We start from the raw sequence: 14,520 nt of genomic DNA, 5'->3' as shown, positions 1-14,520 counted from the left end.
GGGGCATCTTTTTCAAATGAACAAAATATTCTCAACATTTCTCTTTATTTAATAGAACAAAATACAGTCTACACAGAGCAATCTGTTTTGCTCGGTTACTGGGTTGTATGTATATAGGTATTTTCATGAAAAAGAAGCTGAAATAAAATCCAGCTAACATTACAAAAGGCAACTAGATTACTAGAATTTTCTTTTTATTTTTAAGAAGTAAAAATTTGTACACTTTCATCATGGGAATATTCAATTAATGATATAAAAAGTAAAGAAAGACAACTAGAATGCTTTGATGTTGAAATATATCAATATATAATAGGGTGCAGGTTTAGATATGCAACAAAACTGCACAATTGCCAGTAATTCTGTAATTCTTTCATCACTAAGCTACTCTTTCCAATTATTTCCTCATCAATGTTGTAATTTAAATACTTAAATTTTTTCATGAGAAAACAGCATGAGTCATACATTTTTCACTGTGTTGTAAACATTTTCTTAGCATACCTTCTCTTTCACATACTTTTCAATAGCTTAACCAGTTTGGAGGCAAAAATCACTACTGCTCTATTCTCTGATCAAGTATAGTCATGAGTCTGATGCCACATGACAATTCTAATAAACAGTTAAATTGTAAAAACCCTTAACAAAAGGTATAATGTTATGGACATTACAACAGTACAATGCATAATAAACATTCTAAAATATTCTTGAAAAACAAAAATATTATCTTTAAGACAGTTTATTATAAAGAAATTCAATGAGAAACTGAAGAGAGATAATTATAACTTTAAAATAACTCTGCCTAATAGAATAGAATATAAAGCCCAGACCCAAATATATAAAATGATTTGTGACAAGGGAGAAACATACACTGGGAAAAGAGGGTCTTCTCAGTAAATGGTGCTTAGGTCAACTGGGCCCCTACCTCATTCCATACACAACAATTGATCCTAGATGAATGGCAAATCTAAGTTTTGGCACGGTAAACAAAAATAATTTTTAAAGAAAATCACAGGAGAACATCTTTGTGACCTTGAAGTAGGCACAGATTGTACACAGAGCATAAAAGCACACAAAGTAGAAGATATTCACAATACACAAATACTTATATCTGACAAAGAAACAATATGCAGATTATACAACACACTCATACTAATCAAAGACAAAGACAGCCAAGCCAACAGAAAAAAAATGGGGGAAAGAGCTAGACATGTAAGACAGGACACCCAAATGGCCAATAAACTTATGAAAAGAGGTTCAACATTTAAACAGTCATCAGAGAAAAGGAAATCCGCATGAGATACAACAAAGAAAATGGCTAAAATTAAAAAGGCATAACATATTGAGTTTTGGCAGGCTGTGAACCACTGAAATTCTCATGCATTGCTGATGGCAGTGGAAGCGGTACATACACTTCAGAAAATTATTTGACAGTATCTATTAAAATTGAATTTTTGCATAACCTCTGACCAAGCAATTCCATTCCTGGGTACAGAAAGAAATATGTACTTATTTATTTAATCAAAAGACAAGTACCAGAATGTTCACAGGAGTACAGTTCGTAATATAGCAAATATATTGTACTATATTTACAAAAGGTAATTGTACTATAATTACAAAATTGGACTGTAAGGCCACAAAAATGAAGAAACCACAATCACACGAAACAAACATGGAAGAATATCACAATGTTGAGCAAAAAATGCCAGACTTAAAGGAGTACATACCTCACAGTTTCATTTATATAAAGTATAAATGCAGGGTAGAAGTCAGGATAGTGTTTATCCTTGGCAGGGGAGAGGATAGTGACAGGAAGAGAGCATTAGGGGCTTTCTGGGGTACTGGTAATGTTCTGTTTCTTGTTTATAGTGCTGATTACATGGATATGTTCAGTTTGTAAGAATACATCAAACTTAATGTTTACAATATATGTACATTAATGACAGATATACATATTATACTTTATTAAAAAGTTAAAAAGATCTGCCAAGTATGATGTGAATTTCAACTGAATGCTACCAAAATAAAATTAACTCACAGTATCATCAAGTTGAGCTGAAACTCGACAATGTTCAGGATCTGAATCAGTCTTTGGAATTAAAGGAGGAACCTAATATTTAAAAAAAAAACAAAAAACAAAGTAAACACACTAAAGCAGAAAATGAAAGAACACAATACAATAAACCAAAATGAGTAGTATCAAATATAATGAACAGCATTTGATTTGATTTTGGGGACAATATATAAACAAAATTTATATAGCATTAACAAAGTATTGACAATCTACAGTTAGAAACCCAATATAAAAGGGTAATTATTTCATTACCAACAGATTTTCTTTCCTTTAAAAAAGGATTCATTTTGAGGTGGATGGAGATATTACTGAAACTCCCATACTTTTTAGAATTTAAAGCTAAGTAAGATTAAATGATTTAAAGACCAAAAGTTAGTAGCACAGTAGGGAAACAGAACTCCTATCTTTTTTCTTTTACCATAAAGAGCCTGACAGTATGCTAAGAGGCTTAAAGGAACTAATTAACTGACTGTTATATAATGTAAGTTACAAGGGAAAAGGACAGAAAGACCAGTGCTAGTTGATAACCATTTCTCAGCCCAGGAAGGACCATCAAGGTCACCTGTTATAACCCCTTCACATTACTGGTGAGGAAAAAGAAGCCTGGAAAAGTTCAGTGACTCTTGTACGAAGTCATATGGGTAGCTATCAGCAGAAGCGGCACAAGACAACCCTCACTTCAGTGTTAGTGTACTTCCCCATGATTAGAAATTAAGATGAAACATCAGAAAAGGTATGAGAATCAATAGAAATGTATGATTTGCACACACTATATTTTAGGAGTTGCCTCTTACAATAAAGAAATTCTATCAGTGTTTATATATATTTCCTCTTCATTGAAACATTCTAATAGTTACATGATTTCTTTTATAGTCTTGATTATAACCTTAAAGAACTAGGTCAAAATTATTTTAAAAATGTAAATTAGGAAGCAAAAAACTACTTGGTCAACTACCTATTCTGCTAGCGTAATGAAAAAGCTTCCCAGGAAACTCTTCTATGCCTCTCACAGGTATATACACAGTAAGATATGGCTGCAGAGATTGATGATGCTGAAAAACTTTTCCTCTCTTTGATCTCGTGAATCTTGATTGTGTGACTCAGGAGAAATTAGACTTTATGTTTGCTGATGAATACTAGTAAAACTAATTTACACAACAGCACATACCTGTTTTGTTATAAATTTTAATGACATTATAGAATAAACATGGGTAAATGGAATAAAACAGTACAAAGAATGTTAACTTTACTAATTTTAAATATGTGCTTTAAATGGATTTTAAAATTCGACTGTAGCAGAGACTGAGGAATGACTGGATTTTACAGTATCCATTTTCAATAAGAATTAATTCTCTTCAGTTTTTTAATTCTTTATGAGACTATGTGTCTATAGGACTTTGGACTTATAACGGAAAATAAGGTAAATCTAAGCAGGAGCTCAGTAAATCTTAGTTGACCTAAAAATAGTTTCCTTTAGGCATTACTGAAAACATCTTACCTTGAAAAATGATTGCCTTATGTCTTGACCTAATCTTTCTGACATTTTGCCCATGTTGTCTGACATTTTAGTCATTCCCTCTGCGAAGCTATCAGGAAGGGATTTAACTGCATTTGAAACATTCCTCATAGAATTTCGAAGCGGATTTACAAAAGTGTCCATCTAAAGAGGAAAAGATATTATATCATGACTTCACTGTATCAGATGTGTTATTCAACTGAGAAGCATGGGGAAATAGAATGCAACAAATGAAAGATGTAATAATTTTCCAGTCTATAATATCTCATTGCATTTTAAAAGGATAAAACTTGTCTTCAGTGTGTCTTTAAAATGTATTTTCAGACACAAATATATGAATAAAATTTTTGAGTGATATGGTTATTGATAGAAATGAACATAAACCTTCGGTTGCCTTTTTATTAAGAAAAACTCTGAAAAAATGAAAATTTTTCCAAACTAAAAATTGATGCAAGTGTAAACAGCTACAACATACTTCTGCCACAAATTCAAGGCAACAATGACATAGATATTTTGAGGTGATATTAAAAAGCACACAAGCAGATAAAATAAACAAACAGCTCAAATAACTAACAAGTAAGATTTCTTTTTTAAAAAAATAATTTTGGGTGTCCATGGTGGCGCAGTGGTTGAGAGTCTGCCTGCCGATGCAGGGGACACAGGTTCGTTCCCTGGTCTGGGAAGATCCCACATGCCATGGAGCGGCTGGGCCTGTGAGCCATGGCTGCTGAGCCTGCGCGTCCAGAGCCTGTGCTCCACGACGGGAGAGGCCACAACAGTGAGAGACCCGCGTACCGCAAAAAAAATAAATAAATAAATAATTTTTAGGATATGTTACATGCTCAATTAGAATATATGGAAGGAATATGGAATCTATTAGGAAGAGGAAAAGAAGCTGCAAATCAGACACATAAGCCATACTTTATTAAGGGAGAACAGAAAAACCATAAAGAAAATATGACAAGAGATATAAAAAGAAATGATCTCAGAAGGACAGGAAGCTTTAAAACTGACATTCTGGGAGGACCTTCAAGATGCCGGAAGAGTAAGAGGTGGAGATCACCTTCCTCCCCACAAATACATCAGAAATACATCTACACGTGGAACAACTCCTACAGAACACCTACTGAACACTGGCAGAAGACCTCAGACCTCCCAAAAGGCAAGAAACTCCCCACGTACCTCGGTAGGGCAAAAGAAAAAAGAAAAAACAGAGACAAAAGAATAGGGATGGGACACGCACCAGTGGGAGGGAGCTGTGAAGGAGGAAAGGTTTCCATACACTAGGAAGCCCCTCTGCGGGCGGAGACTGTGGGTGGCGGGGAGGAAGCTTCGGAGCCACGGAGGAGAGCGCAGCAACAGGGGTGTGGAGGGCAAACCGGAGAGATTCCCACACAGAGGATCAGTGCTGACCAGCACTCACCAGCCCGAGAGGCTTCTCTGCTCACCCGCTGGGACGGGCAGGGGCTGGGAGCTGAGGCTCGGGATTTGGAGGTCGGATCCCAGGAAGAGAACTGGGGTTGCTGGGTGAACACAGCCTGAAGGAGCTACTGCGCCACAGCTAGCAGGGAGGGAGTCTGGGAAAAGGTCTGGAGCTGCTGAAAAGGGAGGAGACTTTTCTTCCCTTTTTGTTTCCTGGTGCACGAGGAGAGGGGATTCAAAACGCCACTTAAAGGAGCTCCAGAGATGGGCGCAAGCCGTGGCTATCAGCGTGGACCCCAGAGACGGGCATGAGACGCTAAGGCTGCTGCTGCAGCCACCAAGAAGCCTGTGTGCAAACACAGGTCACTATCCACACCTCCTCTCCCAGGAGCCTGTGCAGCCCGCCACTGCCAGGGTCCCATGATCCAGGGACAACTTCCCTGGGAGAACACACGGCGCGCTGAAGGCTGGTACAACGTCACGCCGGCCTCTGCTGCCGCAGGCTCGCCCCGCACTCCCTACCCCTCCTTCCCCCAGGCCTGAGTGAGCCAGAGCCCCCAAATCAGCTGCTCCTTTAACCCCATCCTGTCTGAGTGAAGAACTGATGCCCTCAGGCGACCTACATGAAGAGGCCGGTCCAAATCCAAAGCTGAACCTCAGGAGCTGTGTGAACAAAGAAGAGAAAGGAAAATCTCTCCCAGCAGCCTCAGGAGCAGTGGATTAAATCTCCACAATCAACTTGATGCAACCTGCATCTGTGGAATACCTGAATAGACAACGAATCATCCCATACTGAAGAGGTGGACTTTGGGAGCAAAGATATATATATATTTTTCCCCTTTTTCTCTTTTTGTGAGTGTGTATGTGTATACTTCTGTGTGTGATTTTCTCTGTATACCTTCGCTTTTACCATTTGTTCTAGGGTTCTGTCTGACCGTTTTTTGTTTTTGTTTTTACTTTTTACAATTTCTTTCTTAATAATTATCTTTTACTTTTTATTTTAATAAATTTATTTTATTTTACTTTATTTTATCTATTTTTTTCTCCCTTTTATTCTCAGCCGTGTGAATGAAACGCTCTTGGTGCTCCAGCTGGGCATCAGGGCAGTGCCTCTGAGGTGGGAGACCCAATTTCAGGACACTAGTCCACAAGAGACCTCCCAGCTCAACGTAATATCAAACGGCAAAAATCTCCCAGAGATCTCCATCTTAACGCCAAGACCCAGCTTCACTCAAAGACTAGCAAGCTACAGTGCTGGACACCCTATGCCAAACAACTAGCAAGACAGGAACACAACCCCATCCATTAGCAGAGAGGCTGCCTAAAATCATAAGTCCACAGACGCCCCAAACACACCACCAGACGTGGACCTGCCCACCAGAAAGACAAGATCCAACCTCATCCACCAGAACACAGGCATTACTCCCCTCCACCAGGAAGCCTACACAACCCACTGAACCAACTTTAGCCACTGGGGACAGACACCAAAAACAACGGGAACTATGAACCTGCAGCCTGTGAAAAGGAGACCTCAGACACAGTAAGTTAAGCAAAATGAGAAGGCAGAAAAACACAAAGCAGATGAAGGAGCAAGGCAAAAACCCACCAGACTTAACAAATGAAGAGGAAATAGGCAGTCTACTTGAAAAAAAAATAATGATAGTAAAGATGATCCAAACTCTTGGAAAGAGAAGAGAAGAAATAAAAGAAACGTTTTACAAGGACTTAGAAGAACTAAACAGCAAAGAAACAATGATGAACAACACAATAAATGAAATTAAAAATTCTCTAGAAGGGATCAATAGCAGAATAACTGAGGCAGAAGAACGGATAAGTGACCTGGAAGATAAAATAGTGGAAATAACTACCACAGAGCAGAATAAAGAAAAAAGAATGAAAAGAACTGAGGACAGTCTCAGAGACCTCTGGGACAACATTGAACGTACCAACATTCGAATTATAGGGGACCCAGAAGAAGAAGAGAAAAAGAAAGGGACTGAGAAAATATTTGAAGAGATTATAGGTTGACAACTTCCCTAATATGGGAAAGGAAATGGTTAATCAAGTCCAGGAAGCACAGAGAGTCCCATACAGGATAAATCCAAGGAGAAACACACAAAGACACATATTAATCAAACTATCAAAAATTAAATACAAAGAAAAAATATTAAAAGGAGCAAGGGAGAAATAACACACAAGGGAATCTGCATAAGGTGAACATCTAATATTTCAGCAGAAACTCTGAAAGCCAGAAGGGACTGGCAGGACATATTTAAAGTGATAAAGGAGAAAAACCTGCAACCAAGATTACTCTACCCAGCAAGGATCTATCTCATTCAGATTTCATGGAGAAATTAAAACCTTTACAGACAAGCAAAAGCTAAGAGAATTCAGCACCACCAAACCAGCTTTACAACAAATGCTAAAGGAACTTCTCTAGGCAGGAAACACAAGAGAAGGAAAAGACCTACAATAACAAACCCAAAACAATTAAGAAAATGGTAATAGGAACATACATATTGATAATTACCTTAAATGTAAATGGATTAAATGCTCCCACCAAAAGACATAGACTGGCTGAATGGATACAAAAACAAGACCCATATATGTGCTGTCTACGAGAGACCCACTTCAGACCTAGGGACACATACAGACTGAAAGTGAGGAGATGGAAAAAGATATTCCATGCAAATGGAAACCAAAAGAAAGCTGGAGGAACAATTCCCATACCAGATAAAATAGACTTTAAAATAAAGACTATTACAAGAGAAAAGAAGGACACTACATAATGCTCAAGGGATTGATCCAAGAAGAAGATATAACAACTGTAAATATTTATGCACCCAACATAGGAGCACCTCAATACATAAGGCAAATACTAACAGCCATGAAAGGGGAAATCGACAGTAACACAATCATAGTAGGGGACTTTAACACCCCACTTTCACCAATGGACAGATCATCCAAAATGAAAATAAATAAGGAAACACAAGCTTTAAATGATACATTAAACAAGATGAATTTAATTGATATTTATAGGACTTGCCATCCAAAAACAACAGAATACACATTCTTCTCAAGTGTTCATGGAACATTCTCCAGGATAGATCATATCTTGGGTCACAAATCAAGCCTTGGTAAATTTAAGAAAATTGAAATCATATCAAGTATCTTTTCCAACCACAATGCTATGAGACTAGATATCAATTACAGGAAAAAATCTGTATAAACAATACAAACACATGGAAGCTAAACAATACACTACTAAATAACCAAGAGATCACTGAAGAAATCAAAAAATACCTAGAAACAAATGACAGTGAAAACATGATGACCCAAAACCTCTGGGATGCAGCAAAAGCAGTTCTAAGAGAGTTTATAGCAACACAATCCTACCTTAAGAAACAAGAAACATCTCAAATAAGCAACCTAACCTTACACCTAAAGCAATTAGAGAAAGAAGAACAAAAACACCCCAAAGTTAGCAGAAGGAAAGAAATCATAAAAATCAGATCAGAAATAAATGAAAAATAAATGAAGGAAACAATAGCAAAGATCAATACAACTAAAAGCTGGTTTTTTGAGAAGATAAAGAAAATTGATAAACCATTAGTCAGACTCATCAAGAAGAAAAGGGAGAAGACTCAAATCAATAGAATTAGAAATCAAAACGAAGTAACAACTGACACTGCAGAAATACAAAGGATCATGAGAGACTACTACAAGCAACTCTATGCCAATAAAATGGACAACCTGGAAGAAATGGACAAATTCTTAGAAATACACAACATTCCGAGACTGAACCAGGAAGAAGTATAAAATATGAACAGATCGATCACAAGCATTGAAATTGAAACTGTGATTAAAAATCTTCCAACAAACAAAACCCCATTACCAGATGGCTTCACAGGCGAATTCTATCAAACATTTACAGAAGTACTAACAACAATCCATCTCAAACACTTCCAAAATATAGCAGAGGGAGGAACACTCCCAAACTCATTCTACGAGGCCACCATGAGCCTGATACCAAAACCTGACAAGGATTTCACAAAGAAAACTACAGGCCAATATCACTGATGAACACAGATGCAAAACTCCTCAACAAAATACTAGCAAACAGAATCCAACAGCACATTAAAAGGATCATACACCATGATCAAGTGGAGTTTATCCCAGAAATGCAAGGATTCTTTAATATACGCAAATCAATCAATGTGATACACCATAATAACAAACTGAAGGAGAAAAACCATATGATCATCTCAATAGATGCAGAGAAAGCTTTCGAGAAAATTCAACACCCATTTATGATAAAAACCCTGCAGAAAGTAGGCACAGAAGGAACTTTCCTCAACATAATAAAGGGCTTATATGACAAACGCACAGCCAACACCATCCTAAATCGTGAAAAACTGAAACCATTTCCACTAAGATCAGGAACAAGACAAGGCTGCCCATGCTCACCACTCTTATTCAACATAGTTTTGGAAGTTTTAGCCACAGCAATCAGAGAAGAAAGGAAATAAAAGGAATCCAAATCGGAAAAGAAGTAAAGCTGTCAGTGTTTGCAGATGACATACTATACATAGAGAATCCTAAAGATGCTACCAGAAAACTACTGGAGCTAATCAATGAATTTGGTGAAGTAGCAGGATACAAAATTAATGCACAGAAATCTCTTGCATTCCTATACACGAATGATGAAAAATCTGAAAGTGAAATTAAGAAAACACTCCCATTTACCACTGCAACAAAAAGAATAAAATACCTAGGGGTAAACCTACCTAAGGAGAAAAAAGACCTGTATGCACAAAGTATGCGATACTGATGAAAGGAATTAAAGATGATAGAAATAGATGGAGAGATATACCATGTTCTTGGATTGGAAGAATCAACATGGTGAAAATGACTCTACTACCCAAAGCAATCTACAGATTCAACGCAATCCCTATCAATATACCACTGGCATTTTTCACAGAACTAGAACAAAAAATTTCACAATTTGTATGGAAACGCAAAAGACCCCAAATAGCCAAAGCAATCTCTTTTTTTTGTTTTGTTTTGTTTTTGCGGTATGCAGGCCTCTCACTGTTGTGGCCTCTCCCGTTGCGCAGCACAGGCTCCGGACGCACAGGCTCAGCGGCCATGGCTCACGGGCCCAGCCACCCCGCGGCATGTGGGATCTTCCCAGACCAGGGCATGAACCCGTGTCCCCTGCATTGGCAGGCAGACTCTCAACCACTGCGCCACCAGGGAAGCCCAGCCAAAGCAATCTTGAGAACGAAAAATGGAGCTGGAGGAATCAGGCTCCTGGACTTCAGACTATACTACACAGCTACAGTAATCAAGACAGTATGGTACTGGCACAAAAAAACAGAAATATAGATCAATGGAATAGGATAGAAAGCCCAGAGATAAACCCACGCACATATGGTCACCTTATGTTTGATAAAGGAGGCAAGAATATACAGTGGAGAAAAGACAGCCTCTTCAATAAGTGGTGCTGGGGAGACTGGACAGGTACATGTAGAAGTATGAAATTAGAACACTCCCTAACACCATACACAAAAATAAACTCAAAATGGATTAAAGACCTAAATGTAAGGCCAGATACCATCAAACTCTTAGAGGAAAACATAGGCAGAACACTCCATGACATAAATCACAGCAAGATCCTTTTTGACTCACCTCCTGGAGAAATGGAAATAAAAACAAAAATAAACAAATGGGACCTCATGAAACTTAAAAGCTTTTGCACAGCAAAGGAAACCATAAACAAGACGAAAAGACAACCCTCAGAATGGGAGAAAATATTTGCAAATGAAGCAACTGACAAAGGATTAATCTCCAAAATTTACAAGTAGCTCATGCAGCTCAATATCAAAAAAACAAACAACCCAATCCAAAAATGGGCAGAGTACCTAAATAGACATTTCTCCAAAGAAGGTATACAGATTGCCAACAAACACATGAAAGAATGCTCAACATCATTAATCATTAGAGAAATGCAAATCAAAACTACAATGAGGTATCAACTCACACCGATCAGAATGGCCGTCATCAAAAATTCTACAAACAATAAATGCTGAAGAGGGTGTGGAGAAAAGGGAACACTCTTGCACTATTGGTGGGAATGTAAATTGATACAGCCACTATGGAGAACAGTATGGTGTTTCCTTAAAACACTAAAAATAGAAGTATCATACGACCCAGCAATCCCACTACTAGGCATATACCCTGAGAAAACTGTAATCCAAAAACAGTCATGTACCAAAATGTTCACTGCAGCTCTATTTACAAAAGCCAGGACATGGAAGCAACCTAAGTGTCCACTAAACAGATGAATGGATACAGAACATGTAGCACATATATACAATGGAATATTACTCAGCCATAAAAAGAAACGAAATTGAGTTATTTGTAGTGAGGTGGATGGACCTAGAGTCTGTCATACAGAGTGAAGTAAGTCAGAAAGAGAAAAACCAATACCGTATGCTAATGCATATATATGGAATCTAAGAAAGAAAGAAAAAAAAAGGTCCTGAAGAACCTAGGGGCAAGACAGGAATAAAGACACAGACCTACTAGAGAATGGACTTGAGGATATGGGGAGGGGGAAGGGTAAGCTGTGACAAAGTGAGAGCGTGGCATGGACATATATACACTACCAAAGGTAAAACAGATAGTTATTGGGAAGCAGCCGCATAGCACAGGGAGATCAGCTTGGTGCTTTGTGACCACCTAGAGGGGTAGGATAGGGAGGGTGGGAGGGAGGGAGATGCAAGAGGGAAGAGAACCGGGAAAATATGTATAACTGATTCACTCTGTTATAAAGCAGAAACTAACACACCATTTTAAAGCAGTTATACTCCAATAAAGATGTTAAAAAAATAAAAATAAAATAAAATTGACCTTCTGACTGTACAAACGTCAGATAATTTCAATTAAGAGAGCCATCTAAAGAAACCAAAGTAGATGCATATGGATCTCTCTGAGATTTTTAACAGACTAAAACAAACAAAACAAATGAAAGAAAGAGAGAAAAAGGAAGGGAGAGAGGGGAGAAAAGAAAAAGGGGACACAATAACCAATGTCAAACAAAACTGTAAGACTATTTTCCAGAAAGTACTGAATCTCATAAAAACTACCAGAGAAATGAGTTATGTTGTATGCAAAAAGAAAAAAAATAAAAGCAGTAAGAGCAAAAAAATAGTACCCCACTGCATAAGGAACACAATGTTAACAGATGATATCAAGAAGATAAAATTCTTTAATATGCTTTCATGGTTTCCAACAAGAAAAACTAGAAAACGTGAAATAGGTACTGTAATAAACAATAACAACAAAGAGTTTATTTCAAGATAACTGTAAAAGTTTTAGTAATTCCTTGGGTTAAGCAGAGCCAACAGCCTTACAGATATGCTTGCTGCAATATACAATCTTTAGGAGGGACACTATCACAGTACAACAAATTTAAAGAAGAACCAAAGGACAGAAATGAAGAAGAAGGGCTTGAAAACTGCTACCACAGGTGAAGAGAGATACAGAGATTAAAAAGGGATAAAAAGATGAAGTTAACTCTCTTGTGTGTGCACACACTTATGTGTACAATTATACACATATTTGGGTGTAAAATTATATATGTGTGTGTGTGTAATTCTAATTCTATATACAGTAGTTCTCAGTTAACCAGAACAGTGTGTTCAAATCAATCAGGACATTATTTCCAACACTGACATTACTGCCAAGTGTTTTTTTTTAACTGTAATAACTCTAAGTCATAAGAACACAAGTAGAATTTTTAAGAGAAGTAAACATGAGAATACCACACTTAAAATATACATTTTGTATATGAGGTAGAATTTCAGAAGCATAAAAGGCATGAATTTCACTTTAATCTTAACCTACATTAAAAACTGAACACGGTCAAAAATATTTTAGAATTTTATATATCTTACACTTCACAGTAGAAACATGGGTTCCACTAACATAACCTTAAGTTGGTTATATGAATACAACCTCAAATCCTATCTAGGCATAGGGCTAACTACCACTGACACTCTTTCAAAATAGAACTTAAATCTATATCATAAATTAGATAACTGCAAATAGTTGCCTGTGCACCAGTCCCAGACCTACAGAATCCATTTCTTTTTCTTTCCTTTTCTTTCTTCCATGTTTTTTTCCTCCAATTTCTGAGGGCAAAGCTTAATCATCTGTGTTGGGGGTGGGGAGTGGGGGAACCAAGGGGCGTGGAAAAACCTCCACATGTGATTACGATGCTCATCCCTGAAAGCAGCAGAATTTAGAAGCATAAAAGCAGCCCATCACAATATGATAATGTTTCCAGAATCAGGATTTGTCTTAAAACAGATGTTTAAAGCAAAAAAAAAAAAAAAAAAAAAAGAAAGAAAGAAAATTGCAAAATTACCAGGCAGAAGACTAAATTATGGATTGCCAGCAAAAGTGTACGCTTAGCCTGACATACATAGATGTTGTCTATTCATTCAATTATCACCTCAGTTGAGTTATTTGTATTGGTAAAAACACGAACAAAGGAATTTTAACTTAAATTTAGGTCCCTAGCTACAGCTTAAAACTGCCATCACACCATGATACAAAATTGGATAGAAAGATACTGTGTACATGGAGGAAGACTGTTTGTCAATTACTTCTTCTAGGAATTGGCCCATAAATTTTGCAAAGCTAGACAAACTGTGTGACCAAGTTGATGTGTTATAAAGTATTATTTCTCAACCTGAGTAGCTACCGATAAAATGTTTACAGGTGATTTTCTCTAATAGCTATTTAATTTCCAATGAAATATAATTAAGGAAAATATTAAACTACAATTTAGCCAAAAAGGAAATGTAGCTGAAAACTCCTAATTCTTGATATGCATGAAAATTATTCTGACAATCTAAAAGAGGTCAAGATGAACTTGGTAATCACCAATATGATTATGAAAAATGTATGTTACTGTGGATTTCCAGAAATGATTGAGAAGGATTTTTAGACTAATTTTTAGACTCTAATGTGTATGTGTGTGTGTGTGTGTGTGTGTGTGTATTGGATTGGCCAAAAAGTTCCTTCAGTTTCTAAGTAAAAATAAAAGCCGTATTTTTCATTTTCACCAAGAACTTTATTGAACAACGTATTCACCCTTTTGTTCCACTACCTTCTGCCATTTTCCAGGCAACTTCATAATTCCATCCTCCCAAAACTTTTTATCTTTTTGAGCAAAGAACTGTTCCAGGTGCCTTTTACAGTCTTCCAGGGAACTGAAATTTTTTCCATTAAGAGAATTTTGTAAAGATCTAAATAAATGGAAATCTGAAGGGGCAGATGAATCAGAATTTCCCAGCCAAGCCCTAAAAGTTTTTGCCTGGTCATCAAAGAAATATGCGGTCTTGTGTTATCCTCATGGAAGATTATGCATTTCCTGTTGACTAATTCTGGATGCTTTTTGTCAAGTGCTGCTTTCAGGTGGTCTAAATGGGAGCAGTACTTG

The 14,520-nt window shown here is 37.1% G+C and overlaps 1 protein-coding gene across 6 annotated transcripts in view; it reads right to left on the bottom strand.

The window, feature by feature from the left end:
- SNX13 (sorting nexin 13) overlaps positions 1 to 14,520 on the bottom strand; it is a gene marked incomplete at both ends in the record, with an annotated part of 140,152 nt that overhangs the window by 11,588 nt on the left and 114,044 nt on the right. For all 6 annotated transcript variants that reach the window (XM_079711700.1, XM_079711703.1, XM_079711705.1 and 3 more), the window contains 2 exons: positions 2,033 to 2,104; positions 3,567 to 3,728. In XM_079711700.1, coding sequence (XP_079567826.1) covers positions 2,033 to 2,104; positions 3,567 to 3,728 — 234 coding nt within the window. The remainder of the gene's footprint in view (positions 1 to 2,032; positions 2,105 to 3,566; positions 3,729 to 14,520) is intronic.

The sequence above is a fragment of the Hyperoodon ampullatus genome (genome assembly GCF_949752795.1).
Source record: "Hyperoodon ampullatus genome assembly, chromosome: 9".
NCBI classification, from domain to species: Eukaryota; Metazoa; Chordata; class Mammalia; order Artiodactyla; family Ziphiidae; genus Hyperoodon; species Hyperoodon ampullatus.
This window is presented reverse-complemented; position numbering and strand designations above follow the sequence as displayed.